This window comes from Thunnus thynnus, chromosome 8, assembly GCF_963924715.1.
Source record: "Thunnus thynnus chromosome 8, fThuThy2.1, whole genome shotgun sequence".
Classification (NCBI taxonomy): Eukaryota; Metazoa; Chordata; class Actinopteri; order Scombriformes; family Scombridae; genus Thunnus; species Thunnus thynnus.
In genome coordinates, this window is record NC_089524.1 from 13,712,947 (window position 1) to 13,735,564 (window position 22,618).

General features: G+C 37.8%; 1 protein-coding gene across 3 annotated transcripts; it reads right to left on the reverse strand.

Moving 5' to 3' along the window:
• Positions 1 to 23: 23 nt before the first annotated feature.
• jak3 (Janus kinase 3 (a protein tyrosine kinase, leukocyte)) lies at positions 24 to 20,672 on the reverse strand. Of its 3 annotated transcripts, none has more exons than XM_067596673.1 (26): positions 20,433 to 20,672; positions 18,152 to 18,293; positions 17,758 to 17,876; positions 14,562 to 14,809; positions 14,203 to 14,320; positions 13,528 to 13,645; positions 12,222 to 12,367; positions 11,393 to 11,696; positions 10,652 to 10,774; positions 10,358 to 10,515; positions 10,160 to 10,271; positions 9,432 to 9,612; positions 8,491 to 8,615; positions 8,061 to 8,192; positions 7,872 to 7,959; positions 7,272 to 7,396; positions 6,874 to 7,012; positions 6,301 to 6,452; positions 5,031 to 5,181; positions 4,477 to 4,601; positions 3,919 to 4,108; positions 3,498 to 3,619; positions 2,745 to 2,917; positions 1,636 to 1,753; positions 1,383 to 1,496; positions 24 to 1,107 (listed from the first exon to the last, which is right to left on the reverse strand). In XM_067596673.1, exons 4-26 carry the CDS (start codon positions 14,758 to 14,760, stop codon positions 988 to 990), a joined length of 3,333 nt encoding a protein of 1,110 aa, XP_067452774.1. In that variant the 5' UTR covers positions 14,761 to 14,809; positions 17,758 to 17,876; positions 18,152 to 18,293; positions 20,433 to 20,672; the 3' UTR covers positions 24 to 987. The 3 variants fall into 3 exon arrangements, with proteins under 3 accessions (XP_067452774.1, XP_067452772.1, XP_067452773.1); XM_067596671.1 differs by having other exon boundaries at positions 14,562 to 14,768; positions 20,433 to 20,671; XM_067596672.1 differs by lacking the exon at positions 20,433 to 20,672 and adding an exon at positions 18,415 to 18,487 and having other exon boundaries at positions 14,562 to 14,768.
• Between the last annotated feature and the right edge of the window lie 1,946 nt (positions 20,673 to 22,618).

Below are 22,618 nucleotides of genomic sequence, written 5' to 3' on the forward strand. Positions count from 1 at the left end.
TAAATATTTTTAAAAAAACCTGCTGCCACAAACATTGCTTTATTTCAAACATGATGTAAATGCAAATAAAAAAATACAAAAGCATATTCTGTATATTCTTCACTACAGCACAACACTACCACAGTAAAAATGCAGGATATGAAAATATATTTTTTCTTCAATACATTTTTAGTTTAAAAAAAACTTCAGGTTCTGTAATTTATTTTTACCCCTTTAGACACAGCTAGTCATACATTTAATCAAATTTATGCTTTGCAGTGCTGAGTGCAGTGTGTTTTGCATTTCTTAAGTTAACCAGTATTTTATTTGGTCTGGCTGGAGAGAGGAGTAATAGTTAAATATCCTAAACCTGCGGCTGATATGTTGCCCTAAACAATGTACCATATGTACAGTAGAAATGTTAGTCTTGAGCATTAATGCAGTTTTCCCACTTAGCCTGTATTATGAATATTCTTCTATATATGACTGTAAGAATACATGATGAAATGTACCACACTGAGATCTCAGACAGTTAGGAGCTTATCCTTGTTTAATATTACCTCCAGAGTGGGAAACTTTATGGTAGGATAAGGTTCAAAGGAAGTCTTAAAATGTGGTTCGGGAGAGTTCTTGCTTTTATTGCTCTATTGCTGTGAACGGTAAATGCAATAAATATTTAATATGTGCCACATATCCTAATGGGTTACACACGTACTCATAAAACTGGAGTTACATCCAGGTAACTTCTGTTTTTCATCTGCCTTTGGTATATTTTCCTGTCCTCTTTTATGGCCATCCAGGGCTAAAGAGTAGTGGGACTGGGAAAGGGGTTTACAGTGTGTTCATTGAGTAGCATATTATCAGTCAATAAGTCAGTGTGTGACTGCTAAGATATATTGTCTGTACCTGTGTAAACTGAATTTCCATTGTGATAGTGAATGAAATTGTATCATTTTACACTGTTCTTCTGAGGCATGAGTTCCACTGTGACATAACACAGGCTCTTTATCAGCCTTTAAGGTTCTCTCTCTCGTCTTGCATGATAGTTTCAATTTGGTCTCCCAGGGTGGGGAAACATGGCCGCTCCTCAAAGTTGTACGCCCAGCACTGCTTCATCAAACTGTACACCTGGTGTCCCAATGAGAAAAATATTGAGAGTTATTTTCATGGTAGAGATAGAGCACTACAGTGTTGTTATTTGTGTGGTACAGTATGACAACTGTAGTGAGCAGTTGAAGACTTGAAGGTCAAAATAAGATGTTAACAATTTTTATATAGCTGAGAAGACTGTCAGGCTATCTGCCTCTCTGATGTATTTTACACTTTGGGCAACCATTTGGCACCAAATTTGCCACATGAAAGCTAGTGTATTTCGATTACTGAACAATACAGAATGAACATACCTTGAGTGGGCAGTTTGGAGGCGAAGGCAACCTCCAGTTATTCTTTAGAATATTTGCCAGATGCATTGAAATGGATGGACCCTGCACATTGTGTCCAATCTCCTGCATGCATAGCTAAAATGGTGAAATAAATGAAACCACAATGGTACTGCAGTTCGATTAGAAGATAAAAAGTCTCTTTCACAATTCATAATAATAAAATAATGAAATATTGCCCATACATGTACTGTATGTATAGATAATAAACCATTACTCTTTTTGGGTTGATGTTCATATCGCAGTAGGAGAAGAGCTCGTGAAGAACGACTCCAAAACTCCAGACGTCTGATTTGTGGGAGAATCTGGACTCATTTATGGACTCTGGAGCGTACCTGCAAAAAATGAGCAGGGTAGCCATTAGACCTCCAGGACCTCACGTTCTGATCTTTACTTAAATAATGAGAACTTATGAGAGCAAAAATAAACAATAGTCTCCTCAATTTTTTGAGTTATGAGAAACAGCAGGCCTAATATAGCTTCTAAGTTTCAGTAACTTATTTTGCATGAAAGAGAAAAACATGGGCTTAGCTTACGCCACCATGTTCTAAAATATACTGACTTTAATGAGAATAAAATTCTGTATCAAAACATACAACATCACTGTACTTTCAGACTTACATTAACAACAACCAGAACACAGTGGATGCAGAAAGAACCATGACACAGAGTTAAAGCCCCGTTGGTGTAGGTTTTTGTTTTTTTTTTTCATTTGGGCAACTCCTAGTGGTACAATTAATATACAGTTGCTCCCTGAAAGTCAAAAGCCAGGGCTTCAGCCTGCTCTGAATGCTCCGTTTGCAAAGATAACGCTACTTCCTCATTTAACTGATGTCAGATTGTTTGTGCATGCCCACAAACGGCTGCCAGTTCTGTAGCCGTTGTTACTAAAATTGTTCCACGGGCTGTTTATGTTGTCCACCCACATATTTCAGATCAAATTTGTGCTCGGACATGTAAGGATGTATTTGAGAAGTTGATATTTTAAGTAGAAGGAGAAAAAGGAGTGAAATACGACTACGCTTGTTTGTTTACGAAGCTGCTGGAAGTCTGTTAAGGGGCAATTTGTGGAAGCTAACCAATCAGAACAGAGTGGGCTCATCGAGAGGGGGGCTTTAAAGAGACAGGAGCTAAAATGGCCTGTTTCAGACAGAGGCTGAACTGAGGGGCTGCATAAAGGGCCAGTATAAGATAAATAAGGAGTTTGAATTGTAAATCATGCAAAGGTATTCCAGCAGAGCCCCAGAATATGAATTTAGACCTGGAGATGTGCTTGATATGTCCCATTTAAAGGTGATTTGAATTTTCAAACATGAGGAGATCTACCAGAAGATTGGGCTCTCTCCAGGCTGTGTGACTCGGTAGTACTCCTTGTCAGAAGGAATAATCTTGGTCAGCCCAAAATCAGCAATTTTCACCAGTGATTCACTGGCCACAAGAATGTTTCTTGCTGCAAGGTCTCGATGCACATAACGTAGGGTCTGCAGGTAGGCCATCCCCTAGAAAAATTAAAAAACAGCAAAACCGAAGAAAAGAAAATAAGTCTCATCCCTTTATATTTAGCAGTACAAAGGATCTTTGATAGTATCTCAGATAAAAATTAAATTTATTTATGGAGCCACAAGGTAAGACATATAGGCTCATGAGCCTGCTGAACCTTGTACAAGCACATTATACAACAATAAATCACATGATGCTTTTTATAGCTTTACTTGTTTCAGCACTATGATTTTGTCCGATGAACTCCTTACTATTGGTTTGTTTATAATGTTAGTAAAGCAAGAGAGGTGGTTCTGCAGGTTTAATCCAAGAGTATCATGATTGTCACAGCAAATTTAGGTTCTGACGGGATTCCTCCCAAATACAAATATTCAGTCCTGCAGAATTATATTCCTGCAAAAATTCCTGTCACAATTTCTGCTGGACTTTTTTGAGGGACAAATGTGAATTTATTTCGGGAATGTTACAAAGCTACTTGTTGTTGGTTATCAATCTTAATCTCCAAAAGTGACAAGATTTTGTCATCCAATGATTAATTTACAGTACATTCAAACTTCATTTACTGTATCTGCTTATTACCTTACAGATCTGTGAAGCAAAAAGTAGCATGCGCCTGGTGTTGATGTGTCGGTTATTCTCCAAGTAGCCAATAAGGCTGCCATAGGGTAGGTACTCCATCACCAAACTCATACTGAGGCGACCTGTGAGCAGGCAAACAGTGTTGAAAGTCAATCCAAAACCCAGCAGACACTTCCTATCTTCTCTGATTCCTTAAGTCAGTCATAAATCACTGTCGATTAACATCTAAAATTCAAAATGTAAACCAGGATCATGCACTGGATACATATACTGTAAAGGTTGGACCGTGCCACATCAACACAAAAATCTAAAAAAAAATATCAAAAAGAAAACTGAGTTATGGGTTTTTTGGATTATGGAGTTATTTTACTGAAGTTACTTTGTGACATCATCTGCTGTGTTTGCAGAGAGTTTTTATTACCCATGCTGTAGCACACTCCTCTGTATTTGACAATGTAGTCACAGTGCAAAACACTGAGGGTGTTGACCTCCTTCTGGAAATCCTCCAGAGTCGACTGCTTATTAGGCTGCAATTTCTTCACAGCGACCAGCTCACCAGTGTTATCACCCAACGGGTCATAACGACAAAGTTCAACACTGCCAAAGTTTCCCTGGAAAAATGTTGATTCAGATAAAGTCATCCAGTTATCAGTCATACTCAAGAAAATCACACCCTGCCATATAACTGCAGAGAACACTGTAGAAAAAAATTAAGTCTGCATGCAAAGAGACATATCTTATTACAAACTATCACCACTAATCAAGTGTTGATTTCCTTTGACTACAAGGATGTGTGCCACTGCTACATTTTTTTGCATGTTTCAAATAGAAAATAAACACTAACTTTAATTGGCTGTAAATCCAATAATAATAATCAAGCACAATAAAAAGCTCATCCAATTTCCACAAAACCTAAGATGATGATTTTTAAAAGTGGACTGATTTGCACAAAGGTTGCTCTGCTATACTTCAGGCTTACTTTTCCCAGTGGGGAGATGTAACGTAGGTGTCTCTCCTCAAATAATGTCTGGTCGTGCTGAGCGGGGCTGAGGGCTCTCCACACTGGGCTCTGTGTGACAGGCTCAGTAGCGAGAATCACATAGTCTGCCATGAAACAAGAAATGTTTGATTGCAATAATGACTGGTTTGTTTGTGTAATTGAATATCTCGATTTACATTTACATGAAGCGTGTTATATTCACATTTACATTCAATTCAATTTTCAATTCAATTTTATTTATATAGCGCCAAATCACAACAAAAGTCATCTCAGGGCACTTTTCACATGGGGCAGGTCTAGACCATACTCTTTAATTTACAATAAGCTTATTATAGTTATATTTCAATCAGCTTTCTCAAATCCCAAACAGGTTCTGCAAAATCCTCTGTAGACCTATTTGCAGGTTGTAAATTTAAACACTATCTACTGCAGCTTTGACAGGGAGTAGTATCTCTTGTCTATATTTGTTTTATATTCTACGTTATATTCTAGACATGTTTTATTTTCAGCTGAATAGTAATACACATCATTACCTGAAGTGATCAGACTGTTGAGTTGACGGATAATACTTCGACAAGAAGGTCTGAAGGCTGCCTGGTAGTCCATACACTGACTGATCAGATCGGCTAGCTCTGTCCACTGGGAGGGAGGCAGCTGCTGGAAACTCTCATAAAACTGCTTCTTCTACAGAAAAACAGTATCACACCATTAACTGTACAAGAGCTTTATTCTATTTTAATAAAGCTTTATTTTATTTTCCTGTATTCATCTTTTATGTACTGTGTGGTTTTGATCCAGTTCACAGAAATCTCAGTTTCATTTTTGTTTTTTGTTAAGATTTTTTTAGTCATTGCTCGACTTGAAAAATGTGCCACTTAGTGAAGTGTGACCATGAAGGAGGGTCATTAGGAAGACATGCAGGCCAGGCTGAACTTAAGATGGTTTAGTCTCACTTAATCCAAAACTAATAGTGTTTTCAAAGAGCCCTCATTAACCTCATAAAGTTAAATATTTCTGAGTTTATCAGCAGGAAGTTACCCTCAAGCAGCTGATAAAGTGTTAAACTGATATAAGTTCATGTGGAGATTAGTTTCCACATTAGTGAAATAGAAGGTGTCACTTCTTTGAGATTTTGAAATGAGACAGACTTCATGAGCAGACATAAGAGATGTATCTTTGTGGATTATTGAACTGCAATCACATGTTCTATGGACTCTTCCGAACTTAGAGTCACTAGTTAGTTTGATATGAAAGTTATGTTACAATCTGTGCTGATGGATTTATGACAGACTGGCACCAAATATTTTTTCTGTGCGTCATGCCTTTTATGGCTTTATTTGATATTTGTGATTGTATTGTTATAATGTATTTGCTATGTCTCTCTTGAAAAAGTGCGATATATTAGCAGGTAGGTTTCCAGTCAAACATTGACAAACATGTGCTGTAAGGTACATTTAAATTGTGAGAAAAAGATGGTATACTTTTTTCTTCTGTCACCTCAGATGTTCTAAATGTGTGGGAGACTATTTTTTTCAGTGTGTATTTGGCTCCAACAAAGGTCTGTTTGCTCGAAAGCTTAGACAGTAAACTGGATGTTTGTGATTGAGATAAGAATGTGATTTTTTTTCCCCCATTAGTTTGATCCCATAAACACGTAACACCTTTAATACATTTAAACTATAGTAGAAAAGTTTAAGCATAAACATTAAGCGTTTTCTTGAATGTGCAGTATTTCAACATCTTGCTATCTGGCCAGATCAGCGTTCAGTTTGTTTGACTTATGAGGAAAAGAAGAGGGAGTACCTTGTCCAGGTCCCAGCCTCGCAGTGGAGCGTTCCCACCATTGAAGATTTCCCACACAGTGGCACCAAAGCTCCACTTATCAGACTCCAGGGTCAGGTTATCTGGAGCCTCGAGCACCTCAGGGGCCACCCAGGGAATTCTGTCCAGGATAACTAAGAGAGCACACACAGAAATCCACATACATGTATTAATAATTACACAAAATTACTGAATCTCACTGTATAAATGTGTTCTTATTTATGTTGTAAAGTCTGTAAATTATATACAGTATATATGGTTAACTAATACAGTAAATATTGTGAATTTATTTCACGACACTGTTCTTCTATTTGTTTCAATGTGGAACAATGTGGACATTTAAATGTGTCATACTGACTTTAGTTTGGAAACACATTTACCTCACCGGTCTATTTACTTTTACTAAGAGCATTACTAAATGGATCCACAGCTACACTACATCATCTATCACATATATATCTACTTTTTCCTCTCCTAACAGTCATATACAGTATATGTATTGTAAATGGACCTGTATGATGGTTTCAGACATGGTTACAGGGAGATTTGCTTTACCATCTTTGCCCAGCATTGCTACATTGATGCCTGGATCACTCAGCTTGATGAAAGGAGAGCTGCCCTGTGATAGGTCACCTTCTCTGGCCAGCAGCAGATTTTTGGTACAGATATTTCCATGAACGATGCCCTTTTCTTCCTGCAAGACAAGTTACATGTCAAGACATTTGATTAGTTATTTGACATTTAATTAATTGTACTGCTGCATTGGTCAACTTTGAAGTATTTTCTAACAAAGTAGGGCCCATGCTTTCATCCTTTGTGAAAGGATTACAGACTTTTTTTTTATTATCATGTACACATGCACATGAGACAGTAAATTTGCTAATTGAATAAAGTTTAACCAGGCAACCCTGCTCTATATTGTGTTTTTGTTGCATCAGCAGAGTTTATCTTACCAGAAAGTTGAGGGCAGACGCGAGCTGTTTGGCTACGTCAAGTTTCCAGCTCACCGACACAGATCTCCCTCTCTTCAAGTAAAGGTCGAGGGCCCCGTACTTGACAAACTCTTGCACCATTATGTCTGTAAGGCACAGCGAGATTTGTTTCTACAGCTGACTCCAAACATGAAGTCAGAAATGCTCACTCCACAGGAAAGGGACTGAGCTGAGGTCAAATGAGGTGAAGACGTGAGGAGAGTTATTTCGCTCAATATGAAGAGAATGATTTTAATGTCTCCATTCATTCCTTAGTACAATTTTTGGGTTTGCAGTTTACAGTTTGCAGATGTAAGGAATTTTACAGGAATATAGCACATGAATACAACTGCGCCAACTTTAACCAAATATAATCTGGTTTTAATCTTCTCTAAACAGCAAAACACTGCTCATATTCACCACAAATATTTATATTTACACAATTCATTCACAGCACATTGTCACATCTAGAAAGCATACAGCACATTAGCTTCATCAAGCTGATAAGCACACGATCAATCAGCAAAGTGTAGCAAATAAAGGGATAGTCAAGTAGAAACCTGCAGCTTGGTTTGAACTTACTTTTTGCTCCATAAACACTAACACCATAAACATGGAGGAGGTGTTTATGTGAAATCTGACTCATTAAGCTGGCAGCTTCAAAGAATGACTGAGAAATAGAAAAGACAAACACCATAAATGTTAAAATGAACATGTTAGATCTATGAGTAATTCGCAAAAATATTCATATTTTGATCTAAAGAAACCTACCTCCCAGCAGTTCTTGTGACCCACATCGAGCTCTTTCAGTAGAACTTCGGTTGTGTGTTTCTCCCCATCACGCGTGTCTGTTTTGTAGCCTTTGAAAATTCGAGTGAAGGATCCTTGTCCGAGGCTTTCATCCTTACAGAAAAAATACATACAAAAAATACATTTAAGTTTCCTCCAACATAAATAACAGCCTATATTGAAGTCTTCAAATCAGTTTGACTACATTTTAGTAGGATTACTAGCGGTAATAGTTGCTGTTTTTATAGTAGCCATACTAGTAACTATAGCTGTAGGATAAGGAGTAATAGTGGTAATTACATAAATGCAGTGGTGGTCGTGACTGGAAAAAGTAGTTAAAATAATATTCATAGCAATAATTGGAGGAAAAGTAGTTTTAGTGGTACTAGTCGTATCAGGACTACATACTCACCCATTTCAGGTCATCATATCTGATCATGTGGAACTGGATGTGACTGAATTTGTTCCTTTCAGGTGTTGGTGACCCTTGAGTTTCTACAGAGCTGCTGTTGCGTATGATGATGAGATTTGTAAGCTCTGCAGGAATACCAGAAAATATGTTTATTGTTAAACAATCTACACAGCTTGAAAATACACATACTGCATCTCTGTTCAAGCAAGAAATTCAGATGATGAGTTGATGCGTGATTTCATGGAGTGTCGACAGTGAGTGCATTCACATGTATCCAACTGTATCCTACGCTATTCACTTCAATATGTAGATTATACATGACCTGAATTAAAGATGCACAGACTGATCAGAAACCTGGATGAAGCGCTTATAAGCCAAGAGAGCATGGTATCAATAGTGAATATTGCAACAGTACCCTGATTTCTTTTGGAAAAACACAGCTAGCATATACTTGGGTTTCTCAAAACACAGATAAGGGCTTATCCAGATTGCTATAACCAGCTATTATGTACGTGCAAAAAAAACCCTGAATGGATACTCAAAAAACGATCTTATCTGCGATACTAGTGTGCATGTAAACATACTTTAATCTTTCTTAACATGGGCAGATTTGGATTTTGTGTTAGTTCTGTACATAAGACTTTGAATTACGTCACTCTGCTTGTTTAAATGCATGAAATACCCAACAGTGTGTGTTATTTTGTGATAATGGCTACAAAAGAGACGCAGTAATACAAGTATGTACACTACTGCATATAATACAGTATTGAACATCATCAGGGTTTGAAGACAGCTGACTTTTGTTTTGTACATGCATGAGAAGAAGAAATCATGGTGAAACAAACACCAACATCAATTAACAAAGTTACAGATTCACTACTATATATGTTTAGTAGTGTATATTCACTGATCTCATTATAGCCATGGACATGGAAAACTACCTTTGGGTCGGGGCGGACAGCAATGGGCCAACTTCACAGGTACTTCTGCCAGCAGCAGCTTGTTGTGTTGATAATAGCTGGTGAGCTCTGGCAAGCTGTTAAATGATTTCAGGACACCAGGAAGGCTGTAGTGCTCATTCTTAATAATGAGACAGTCTTTATAGTCAAGTCCGAGTGGAGTCTGTTGAAATATAAATTTTACATCAAATTTTCACAATACTGAATTAGTTGTTGTAACAACATTCTTGAGTAGACTTGAGAGAAAAGATTCCACACACTTAAACCTGGATAATGTTGTAGGTGCAAAACCATGAGCGAATGACTTTTGCACACACTTAAGTATACATATGCTTTCCTCACAAGACTGTTTTTTTTTTTTGGCTCCAACACCTCAACTTGTGGGTAAGGTGTTTTTTTTTTGTCAGGAAACAGTATTTATAAAAAACAAGTGCATCATCTGCATAAAGCTAAATTTACAGACAGAGGCCTGTAATTTACTCACTACACTTGTGGTTGTGCTTCTAATAACAAGTTCTTTAAATGCATAATAATATATATACATTGTATAGATAATATATAATTTAAGGGCATTCAGAATATCTTTTTCATCACCAGGTTGATGAAGTACATAAAGTGTACACAGGCACAGCTAGTAAATTGCTTTTTGGAGTAAAATCTCAAACAGGCTTCTTTGATGCCTGTCATGTGGCCTCAGTAGGAAGCTTTACCTGAACACAAACAGTGAGGAAGAAGTTGTCATAGATCTGGGGACTCTGCCGGAGAAGGAAGGTGCCACCTTTAAATCCCGACTTTTTCAGTTTGTTGATTGCAAACTCTGATCTGATCAAACAAGATATGAAAACAATATGTAAGACAGGTGCATGTAAATGGTGCTATTGGATTCAGTATTTATCAAAATGACTCACGTGATTGGGCCATGACAGTGGTATTTGATGCCCTCCAGAATACTTGGCGGGGCAATGTCTTGACAGAAGTAGTGGCTTGAGTCTGTGGTCAGTCTGAAGTAGCCATCAACAAGTGACACAAATGAAAATGCTTCTTTAAGACTCTGGAACTTGGCCTCCTGTGGTGCAAATCAAGGATACATAAATATGTTTGTTTCTTTTGCATTTATGTAATACAGTAAAGTCGCATTTCTTTACATGTTGTTAACAGAAGATACTGGTTGGGGACCATTACATGTAAAATATGTCCTTTACCAAGTATCTGTCATCTTTGCGAGTTATTGTCACCATCCTGCTGTCTTGGGAAACCTGTTCATGGCACCCCCTCATTATACTGATGTCAGTGATTTCTTGGAAATCACAGAAGGTATGCCACTCCTAAAAAAGAAGAATATTAACGGTATTTATAGAGGCTGATTAGTCAATAACATTCCCTAACTCAGGGGCAGCTACAGAGTAACACCACTCCTTATACAGTTACATTTTGCATACGGACACTGTGGAGGGCAAAAGTCCAGTCATCATAAATGCAAGACTTAGAATACTTTGAGATGAACTAATCACAACAAAAACATAGAACAAAATGATGCAATGCAGTTTACATGGAAAATCAACACAAAGAAACAAAACACAAGAAGTAAGATATCATATACTGTAGTATGACCTAGCAGACCTTCGTCATTAGTCAAGTTGAGACTACCAGGCCTTCAGTGATTGCAAGGAAACACCTCCAAGAAAACCTTATTTTGATGAAAATGGAGGAAACCTTGGGATGCCCAGTTTATAGAAGGTTTCCCCTGGATGGCTGAGATTGCGATGGGTGCCATGGAAAAATACATAATGGACAGTAATTTCAATTTAATGAGCTGCACAAAAGACAAAAAGAAGCATGGCCAGACAGATTTCGTTGAGCTGGAGCTAGAATACAGATCATCTGATAGAACAAGGGTAAAAAGATCTAACCACTTCTCAAGCTTAATTTGATCTTGTTCTTACCAGTGCACCATCAGGCTCACAACTTCCACTGATTTGAATTCCAGTTTCCCCAGTGACCCGCACAAGAGTGACAGATGACTTTGAATGGGAAGAAGAAGCTTTCACTTGGAAGGTTTCGCATCCCACAGAAGGTTCAATGACAGCCAGCTCGATCAGGTACTTGATTTTCAAGCTGCACTCATCCACCGAGCAGTTCCCAAGCTTCTTTAAAAAACACTTGAGGGTGTTTCGGATTCGATAACGATCCAGGCGGTTGCGTTTCTGGATCGCATGTCGATGTGACTTAGGAAGGCATGATTTGTAGCTGAAGAGAGAGAGTAAATGGTAAATGGACTGCACTTATATAGCGCCTTTCTAGCCTTCTGACGACTCAAAGCACTTTTACATTACAAGCCACATTCACCCATTCACACACACATTCATAAGCTGATGGCAGGGGCTGCCATATAAGGTGCCAACCTGCGCATGAGTAGGGACTAATCATTCACACACAAATGGCACAGCAATTGGGAGCAATTTGGGGTTAAGTATCTTGCCCAAGAACACTTTGACATGCAGACTGGAGGAGCTGGGAATCAATCAGCCGATCTTCCAATTAGTGGATGACCCGCTCTATCTCCTGAGCCACAGCCGCCCCTAAAGTATGCCCCAAGTTCTCAGTTGTTTAAACTTTTACTGGTGAGGTGTGGTTTGGAAAAATAGCTACTGTACACAGAAATGTTAAATATAGCATCTCAAATATTGAAATCATGTGTAGGTTTTCAGGCTCAGACACCTCACCCAAATTTACTTTGACAGGCAAAAATTAAACATTATCTAATGTAATTACCTGACACTCTTGCAGACCTCTCTTACACTCTGATGGCGCTCTTTAGCCATTCTCCACAAGTCCAGCACTGCAAGGCCAAGGCATTCCTCCTGGGTGCTCAAAGGTGGAGACACTCCTGCCTCACTTGCGATAAAGTCATTTCGCAACTATGTGCAAAAAGAAATCAGTCAGTCTTGAATAGTAGACAATGCATGCAACAGTTTCTGGCATTTTACTGTTTGACACTGTACCATATGCAAAACAAGTGACACATTGAAGCACCACATACATTTTAAGATATCGGGATTAGAACTGGAAAATAATGAGGATATTTACTGTAGAGGGTAAGAACATTAATGGTATGAATCAAGCTACGTTTACACTAAAGGAACTTCAGACCTCTTTTGTCTTTTTGCCCTTAAAGGGATTGTCCTTTGTGTTGTAAAGCAGTTCAGTAGATGTTTTGTACACCACACCAGTGTCTCAAATGTAAAGGACAGGTTCACAATTTTCTGTACTAAAACAATATTCGGGTGCCCAAATGAACACTGACATGTGGTTTTTTTGTTTGTTTTTGGGTTTTTTTGCTGTAATCTTTCCATCTGTTCATACTGGCCATTAGAAGAACCCTTCATAATGCATTTTCAATGTAAGTGATGGGGGACAAAATCCACTGCCTTCCCTCTGTAAAATGTATTTAACTGTATTTAAAAGTTCGTTTGAAGCTAATAAAAGGCGTCAGCTGTTCAAATTAGTCAGTTCAAGTCAATATTGTTCAAAGTTACTGTCTTTTTACTGCCAAATTCTCTCTTTTATTGCTATTCTTCCACTAACTCAGACAACTGAAACCTCATATTATCTTCAGATAAATCATTTTTTACAGACGGAGGACTGTGGATTTTGTTCCCTATCATTTACATTGAAAATGTATTATGAAGGGATCACTTAATGGCCAGTATGAATAGAAGGAAAGATTACAGCGAGCAAAACCTGTTTCAATGACTCATGAGCACCTTACTGTTGTTTTAAGATAGACATGGAAAATTATAAACCTATCCTTTAATGTGATAAAAATATATCAAACCACCCTGTGGATAAATGTAATTTTGTTGATGGATTGAATTTTAGATGTGTGTATATGGATGGCTCTGCTGGAAGTCAGAGATGTTACTTATGCCATACTTTGCCCAATATTTATTAGTTTAAGGCTATCAATCAACCAAAAAAAAGTTTGTCTGTTGTGTTAAATTAAAATGAAATAAACCCAAAAAAAAATATACCTCACTGAGTAAATAAATGACATGTTTTGAAATATTTCATGCTTTACCTGAGCAAAGAGATAATCAATGACACAGTAGTCAAGCACTGGACTGATTGTGTCTCTGGTCATACTGTAGCGATACGATGTTCTTGGTCCTTGTGCAAACCAGTTTCCAAAGAAAAACCTGCATACCAAAGAGAAATCCATCATTTATCATAGCATGGCATTATTACAAACCAGTAATACTACCTCTAAGTATATGGGAATTCACTTTTTGAAGCATATTGTGTGACTACCTCTGCACACTGATTTGAACATGATACTTTAGTAAGAAAATTCATATTTAAAGGTCTACAAAAATTCTCATAAATATCCTCCAGCTGTTGATAGCTGTTCTGAACTAAACTTGATGTTGTTGCAATATTGTAACTGCAAGTAGGAAATGCAATAAGTATTCAGTAGTGACTTAATGTACTGCATGTGCCATTGTTTTGTAAGACAACAGGAAGATTAATACACTCATTTATGTCTGTAATGAACAACATTTACTAAGTACATTCTACAAGAATCATAATGTCCTCTGTTATTAAATTCACTTTTTTAAAAAAAAAAATTCTAGCAATTATTCTTTCTAATAGGTCAAAATCAGAGTTACCTCTTCCAAAAAATATCGTGATAGTGTAAAGTAGGCTTGTTTCTGGAATAAATGAGTTAAAATTCTTCAATGATTTAATCACCTACCTGACTCTGAAGTGGACTTGTAAGTTTTCTTCTGTGTTGAACATGTGCGACGGAGGGTACCAAAATGAGAGATCCCCAGATGCCAAACCAAAAAGACTTTGGTACACAGGTAAGATTCCTGCAGAAAGAAATCACTAAAATCATCATAGCATGGCTGACCACGCACACTAACACCTAAAAAAAGAAAAAAAACCTTTCCTAGCAACTAGCCTTTGCACACTTATAAGAAAAAATTTAGAAACTTACAAGAGAAACGCTGAATATTTGAGTCTAAAACATATAACATGGTACAGTTTATTATGCACTCAGACTTTAGTATAAGCCATGAAAAGCCTTAGACCCTCACAGTGAGATCTTACCACATTTTTTGGCGGCTTGGATGCAGACATTTTCAGCAGAGACTTGGCCAGATGATATGTGTATCGTTATTGCATCCTTTGTGGCAGGGAAGAAGTAGAGGTGTACTTGTAAACTCTGACCAGCGCTAGAACTGGACCTCTGGCTGCCTCCCCGGTCTCTGATCATCAGAGGTGCTGACTCCTCCTCACTGAGATCCATGGATACTTCTGGGGATGAAATCAACAGACTCAACGGCTGTAACAGGAAACTGTAGGGTGACATGAGTTAAGTAGTTCAACATGTGAACAAAAGTAAATTAAGGTAATCATTTGCAATTGCTAAACATCCATGAACTCCATGAACCAAATATTTGGCAAGAGCTGTCAAAGTTGTATTCAAAACTCAACTTCTAGTGGTAATTTAATGGTTGTAAAGTTATGTCACTGGAAAAAATTGAAAGATCTACACATGTGAGATGTAATTGTTTCATTTTGTAGGCTATAGCTTATGAAGAGTTTTGATCTCCAACTTTATAAAACTCAGCTACTGGCTTCACACCGAGTGATTATGTTTTAAAAATATAGTTTGACATTTTGGGAAATATGCTAGTTCACTTTCTTGTTGAGTTAAATGAGAAAATTGGTATAACTGTAATGTCTGTGTAATAAACAAGTTGCATGTTTTTTTTTTTAAAGAAATTAAAATGTATAAATTATTTTTATTTCTTGGGTGTCGCAACTGCTGTGAGTTTGCCAGGCAACTAGCAGACACTCCAGGAGGTCGTCATTTTTAGTCATTTTTATATCCTGGTTTTGGTGTGCATTAAACAAATGAAGTATGACGTGTTAAAAGAGAGCATTAGAAGTGCTGGCAGGTGGATTTTTTTTTTAACTTTGGAGCTGTTTCCACCTATTTCCCAAGCTTACTGGCTGCAGCTTCCTAGTTGTTAACGGATCTAACTAATCAATCTTCTCATCAAACTTTTGGCAAGAAATCAAATAAGCCGTGGAAGGTTTGATGATACTGATGTGGTTTTTGTTGTACGCCTTGGTCACAGGCAACTCAGCTGCACTTACTGAGTTAAAGGGGACGTATCATGCACATTTTCAGGTCTATATTTATATTCTTGGGCTTTACTGAAATATCTTTGCATGATTTACAGTTCAAAAAAGCTCCTTATATATCTTATACTGTCTCTTTATGCAGCTCCTCAGTTAAGCCTCTGTCTGAAACAGGCGGTCTTAGCTCCTGTCTCTTTAAAGGCCCCCTCCCAATAAGCCCATTCTGTTCTGATTGGTTAGCTCCCAGAGGCTGCATCTTGGCAGACATCCAGTGGCTCGGGAGGCTACGTAAACAAACAATAGTTGTAGAATTTCACTTCTTTTTCTTGTTCTTTACTCGAAATGAAAACTTCTCAAATACATCTGCATGTGGTCAAGCCTGAATCCAATCCAAACTATGTGAGTGGACATGCAAACAACATATGGCGTACTAGCATGCCATATATTTGTGGGCATGCGCAAACAATCTGATGTCATCATGAAAAGGAAGCAGAGGTAAAACTGCAAACAAAGTGTTCAGAATCAAAAAAATCACAAAAATTGTATGCATATGCATGATAAGTCCCCTTTAAAGGATCAGTGTGTAGGATTTAGTGGCATCTAGCAATGAGGTTGCAGATTGCAACCAACTGAATACCCCTCCCCTTCCAAGAGTGTAGGAAAACCTACGGGGGCTGCAAAACTCTTGAAAAACGTGAAAGGCCCTCTCTAGAGCCAGTGTTTGGTTTGTCTGTTCTGGGCTACTGTAGAAACATGGTAGTGCAACATGGCGGGCTCCATGGAAGAGGACCCACTATTTTCAGGTGACTAGTGCGGTGCCCTGTTCGGAACAGGTACATTTCTCAATACCTAGAGAGCACAGTGCCCGTCCCCTAAACGCCTCTCACGCAGACTATTGGTAGATGCTGAAATTTACTGATGCTCCCTAAATGCCTCAAATGCCGACTATAGGTAGATGCTACAATTTACCGATGTTCCCTAAACGCCTCACAAGCAGGCTATCAGTAGACCCTATAATTTACCCATGTTCCCTAAACACCTCACATGCAGAATATCTGGAGACTATCCCATCCCTAATCCCATCTCTGACCACAGTGTGGGTTGCAATGGCAGAGTGGAGCTGTCTGTATTTCCCCTCATTGAATCTATGTGCAGAAGAAGAAGCAGAAGCAATGTTGTTTATGGGGTATTTTTTATATACTTCTTGAGAACCACTCATCCAAACAACCTCACACATTACCATTGCACTTCCTTGATTACCCAGCAATCCACCTACCAGGTATGACGTAAGTTGGATGAATGGTTCTCGAGATATGCGAAGGACAAACATACAGACAGACAGAGATTCCTTGCTTCACATAGAGAGATTAAACACTAATGAAAACATACTTATGAATATCAAATTTCATTTCTGCCAGTATTTCTGCCATTAGATCCCCCTAAATCTCACACACTGGTCCTTTAAGGGAAAGTGATTCAGATTCATGTTCCCTACCAAAACTTTATGATCAACCCTAGAAAATCCCATTTAGATGGCTGAAACTCACACTGTCACTGTTATACCTATAGTGTACCATATTAAAGTGTGGGTAGTTATCACATGTGAGGAGAACTTCCACCATGACTCTGAATGATGTTTTGAAATGTCAAATGTAGATTTGTGGGGATTCCCATTTTATCACATGAAACTGCTCACCATGTTCTGCTGTGGCTGAATTAAGAACACAGTACGTATGATACATGGTAATAATACATAATGTTGTTTCACATTTCCATAATAAGTTTTCAAATAGTTTACTTAGACAACAATATAGATCTAATTACTTTTACTGAAATCATTATTAACATAGACAAAATTGAAATAAGAATTATTTGTATAATCTGTTACAAGTCTTACAAGTCTTTATGAAATAGTTGATGAACACAATTTGAAAACATCAAGTCTTTGTCACAGCCACCAGCAGATGAACAGAAACTGAAACATAGTTATAAACACAGCTAAAACACAAAGCAGGCACTCCACAGCGTATTGTGGGCCTTGTCATTATAAAATGAAACTTTGACATTTCTTAACACTTAATATGTAAAAAAATAGCTCTATACTAGGGCTAAAAATCAATATAATGTGTTACCAAAAACATTGTTAAGCCGTTACCTTTACATTTGTACAGCAGAAGTCCTCATCTCGATTATTTGTTCTGGTAAACCGGGGCTTTTTTCTCAACTTCTGTCTTTACTCTGTGTATGTTGGCAGGAAGTGTTTGATAGGATTTCCTGTTTTAGACAAGCAAATGCGACACTATCAACAGTTCCTTTTCATCTCATGTCATCCCACGGACTGAATTGACTCAGTTACAAAGACATTGATGACTTGAATTTTCATTTTACAAAGTACTTAATTTTTCAGAAGAAGTAACTTCTAACTGTCAGGATATATATTGTGCTATACATATACACCTGTACCATAAGGGAAGTTATTAAATGAAGATGTTAATTACAAAACCTATTAAACAATGAACTTGAAATGTGACATAAAAGATGCTACACACCTGTTGACAAACTGCCACAGATTGTCTTATTCATTCCTTCAAACTGATATGAAGCTTGACTCTGCATGATTTTTGTAATTCCTGATCTCCTCGTTGGGTCAATATTTTCCCCTGACTCTGGTCTTTGACAGTCTGTCAAATACTAAAAAAACAGATTTCCATCAACTATTCTGATTTTCAGAGGTAGAATCTTAATATTTTTGTTAATTTAATTGATCCAAATCTTCCACTTGTGCACAAGAGAATTAAACTAGGTAAATTACCATGAAATTTCCTGAGCACATTTGTACTCCCTAGAGGATGAACCCTTTTCATGTTGGGTTCTGTGTTTTTCTCCGGTTCCACCCACAGGTCAAAATAATAAACATACACACAGATATTGTATTTCATGATGTAATTTGCAGATCACCTTAACATTTGCATGGCATGTTAATTCTCTGATGTGGATAAACCTTTACTTTAATGACCCCAAGACCTTCCACCCTGGGTAAAACCTTTTAATTTTATCTGCACTACTAGAAAGACGTCCAGTATTTTGTTTGTCCATTCAACACTCCAGGTTTCCCTCAGGTTTTGCATACTGGACCATGATTGGCTCCAAACTAGTTGTGTTGTCACAAATCATGCTCATAGGTACGCCTATGTATGTAGGGGGGGTGTTTAAAACAAAGTCTTTATTGGCTTCTAAATGGGGAACTGGGAGAAAGCCATGTATCCCAACCCTTTGTAAGAGGCAGAAGAAAAAACAAGTGAAAGTAGGAGAGGCAGAAGCTGTAAGATGAACTGAACACAGATGAGGCACAAATAGCACAAGCAACAAATGAATTTATTAATCACAATTAATCAGCTGCATGATCTAAATTGTGATACTACAAATCCATTTAAATAGTAATTCCTCAAAAAATCCTAGAGCTCAATCTCCCTAAAACCCCAGTCTTTGAATCATCAACAGTCAGTAAAACTGTCACCAGTGATGTAATGTTACATCAGTGGTAAGATAGTGTTTTTTATAATATGATCATCCGCATAAAAGAAAAATCTGAATGTGGTCATACATGGTTCATATTACATGGAAGTCTTATTCTAGTGAAAACAAATTAATTTCTGTGCAGAAATTGACTCATCTGACATTACAGGAAACGAGAACCAGCTGACAACTGTGGTTTCACTGTTCAGCAGTGAGGTTCTTATCAGTTTCCTGTTATAGCTGTAAGAAAACCACCTGCTCTAAACTGCATTTCAATGGTTGGATTTACATCTTCCTGTCATATTGATACTCTTTTCTCATCCATTTTGCACTACATTTTAGTTTTACTCTTTATTTCTTTTCTTAATTTTTCTTTGAAACTGCTCCTGATATTTTTGGTTAACATATTTAAGTGACTAGCTGCCCTTGTTTTTTTCACACTTCAAGAGAAGCAACTGCGGTTAGCTTGAATTCATTCTGGTTACAATAGATACAAAAAAAGAAAAAAAGAAAGAAATGTCTATGTGACCTACTCAGACCTTTTTGTAGAGTAAGACAAGCTCAGTATGATTCAAACTAGGGTGACCAGATGAGAATGGGTGAAATTCGGGACAGATGAGTGGGGGATGGGGCATGGCCACCAATACATTACATTCAGTGTTAATGAACAGTAAAACATGTGAAAGTCAGAACTCAACACTAAAATATATTGTTTTTGTTCATGAAGTCAATAGCAAAAAGAAACACAATGACTGTGCTGTTTGTAATAGTGTGTAAATCATTATCCATTATTTCATCAGGATTAGTTTAATTAACATCATAGCTAAAAAAAAAACTACAATAACCATAATTCATGTAGGCTATGGACATAAACATGCCCCACTTTGGGCAACACCAAAAGAACGCTCAATATTTAGTGTTTTATTAGGCTATAATTTATCAAAACTTGGATTTAGTCTAATTTTCGGGACAAACAGGACAGGATTGGGATAACTGCACGTAATTGTCTGGTCACCCTAATTCAAACAGTCATTGTTTAGCTAAAATTTGCAAATGACTCAGCTTCTGGCAGTTTTTTAGATCTTAGTTGATCATTTATTTACTACTAATTTGTATTGCCAAATACGTTCTATCAGACAACACAATGGCTGCTTGGATTATGTTCCATAATGATGTTTTTCACAGTGAGGGAAGTATAATGTTTATGGAGTATAAAGCGCAAATTTAGTAAAAAAAAAAAAACAATTATTAAATGTACCGATCACACAGGTATTAAAAAGAGGGGCAGGGGAATTATTCAGGGCCGAGGCTTACCAGTGCAGGGGAGGTAGGAGAGGTGTCCAGAAGAGAGTCACCCCGAATCACACTGGTGAAGGGTCAAACCCAGGGATGCTCAGTTAAACACAGCACACAGGAAAAAGGAGGAACCATCACCTACAGTCACCAACCCCACCACCATGGGCACTCAGCTCCTGAAAAATAAAAAGGGATACAAAATGCATAAAGTGCTCAACCAACAAACAAAACCAGAAAAAAAGAAGAGAATAAACTAACAAACAAAACTAAACTAAACTAACTAGAAAAAGATAAACAAGTAAACAAAATAAACTAGAAAAACAAGATTAATAATATGAAACCATTACATAAAGCATAAAGTTGGGACAAATGAATGAACCAAACTAAGCAAAACTGAGGATAAGCAAACAACAAAATAAACTATGAAAACAATATTAGTGATATGAAATCCTTATGTGAGTTATAAAGTGAAGCCAAATTAATGAACTAAACTAAGCAGAACTGAGAATAAGCAACCGATGACCACGAAAAAGAAAACCCCCTGCTCACTACGCACACACACACTCACACCCACACCATTAAAACGACTCAGCTAAAAAGAGCACTAGTCGCGGTACTGCCGGCCTTCAATGCAGCAGCAGCAGACCCGACCAAACAAATCGAAACAAAGACTATGATTATTAATGCTATTATAGGCAAAGCAGCAGCGTTCTTGCAGTGTGGGCAAGAATGGCCGCAGCAGCTCCCGGGTAGGCTGCTATGCGGCTGGCCAGGGCCCACAGTCCAATCAAGCAGCGTCTGTAAGTTCAGGAATAGAGAGAGAGAGTGTCTATGCAGTCTGTGCTGCTACTACACACTGCGACCGACAGCAGTCCAATGAAGGGATCACTTCTGAGGGAGGTGAGTCACCACAGAAGGATCCGCAGCAGTTGCGGAAGTCCGATGACGCGTTCAGCGTCAGGTGGGCGCCCAGAACACAACTACGTGCCTTTAAAGGGTAATAAAGACAATGATTGGCTCGAAATTGCAGAATAATCAAGAGGCTAGGAGACTACAGGCCTGCTCAAACCAGGAAGGAATACCTTTCCATTCTGCTACATTCAGGTTAGGGAAAGATTCCAGTTTCATTAGTTAATAAGGTTAACAAGTCATTGTTGACTTTTTTAATACTTTCATACTTTTTGTCCCACTGAAAATGTGTCACAATTGGATCCCAATGTAACTGACTGAATTCAAGCGACATTTATACTGAAAAAAAAAGCAGGGGAAGTCAAAAGTCAAGATTATCTTTAAATAAACACACATCATTTCACATCTCTGGAGCTGTTTATTTGTGGTGGGAACGTGATCTGACCTCAATCTGTTCTCCCATAACTGGGTTCCCTTCGCATACTGGGGTGCAGAAAAGGGAAATCAACAGTTTCCAGAAGCTACTAGCAATGAAGTGCATTGCCTTGTTTATATTTATGCAGACCAATGAGCGGAGTGAATATTCTCAACCGGCTTTTAGTGATGCATTTTGGTTCACTTGATTTTTTTTGGTGTAAAAACAAACCAAACCAAGGCGCAAACGCAAACTAATCATGAGTTTGAAATCAGGGAATATGACTGATTGAGAGGACGCAGCTATAACCTGTTTGGTTAAAAAGAACTGTGGTATGTTTGGTCAATTGAACTTTGATGCAGACTAACAACCGGACCAAGACCACCTGAAATGGTGGGTCTGCTTCCAGGCAGACTCTGGTGTGGTTTGTTTATAGTCTGAAGCGGTTGTTAGCGTGATGATTTGTGAATCTTAAAGTTGTGATTTCACGATTTCAACCATTAAATCCATCTGCAGATTGTGAACTGTTCAAGTTTTAACAGATAAACCCTCTTTATCCCCTTTTCTCCCAAATTATATAACAGACCTGTGTATAGCCTTAGATCCCATGACAGTACTCTTGTAGCTGTTTCATGGTCCATAAAGAAGGCCAAAGGTAAGATTTTACAGTCAAAGACTCTGAGCTTTGAATTGTTCTCCAGTGTTCAGAAACACAAACACACTCAGTTTAACCTCTTAAATCTCTTCTTTAAAACCACAGAGAGCAAGTCTTTCAAAGACAGTCTAAAGTCTGGTTTTTTTTTATTTAATTAGCCAACAAACTAAACAGCCTGAAAATTTATTGTATGATCTTTCAGCTTTAGTTCCAAATATACAGGCC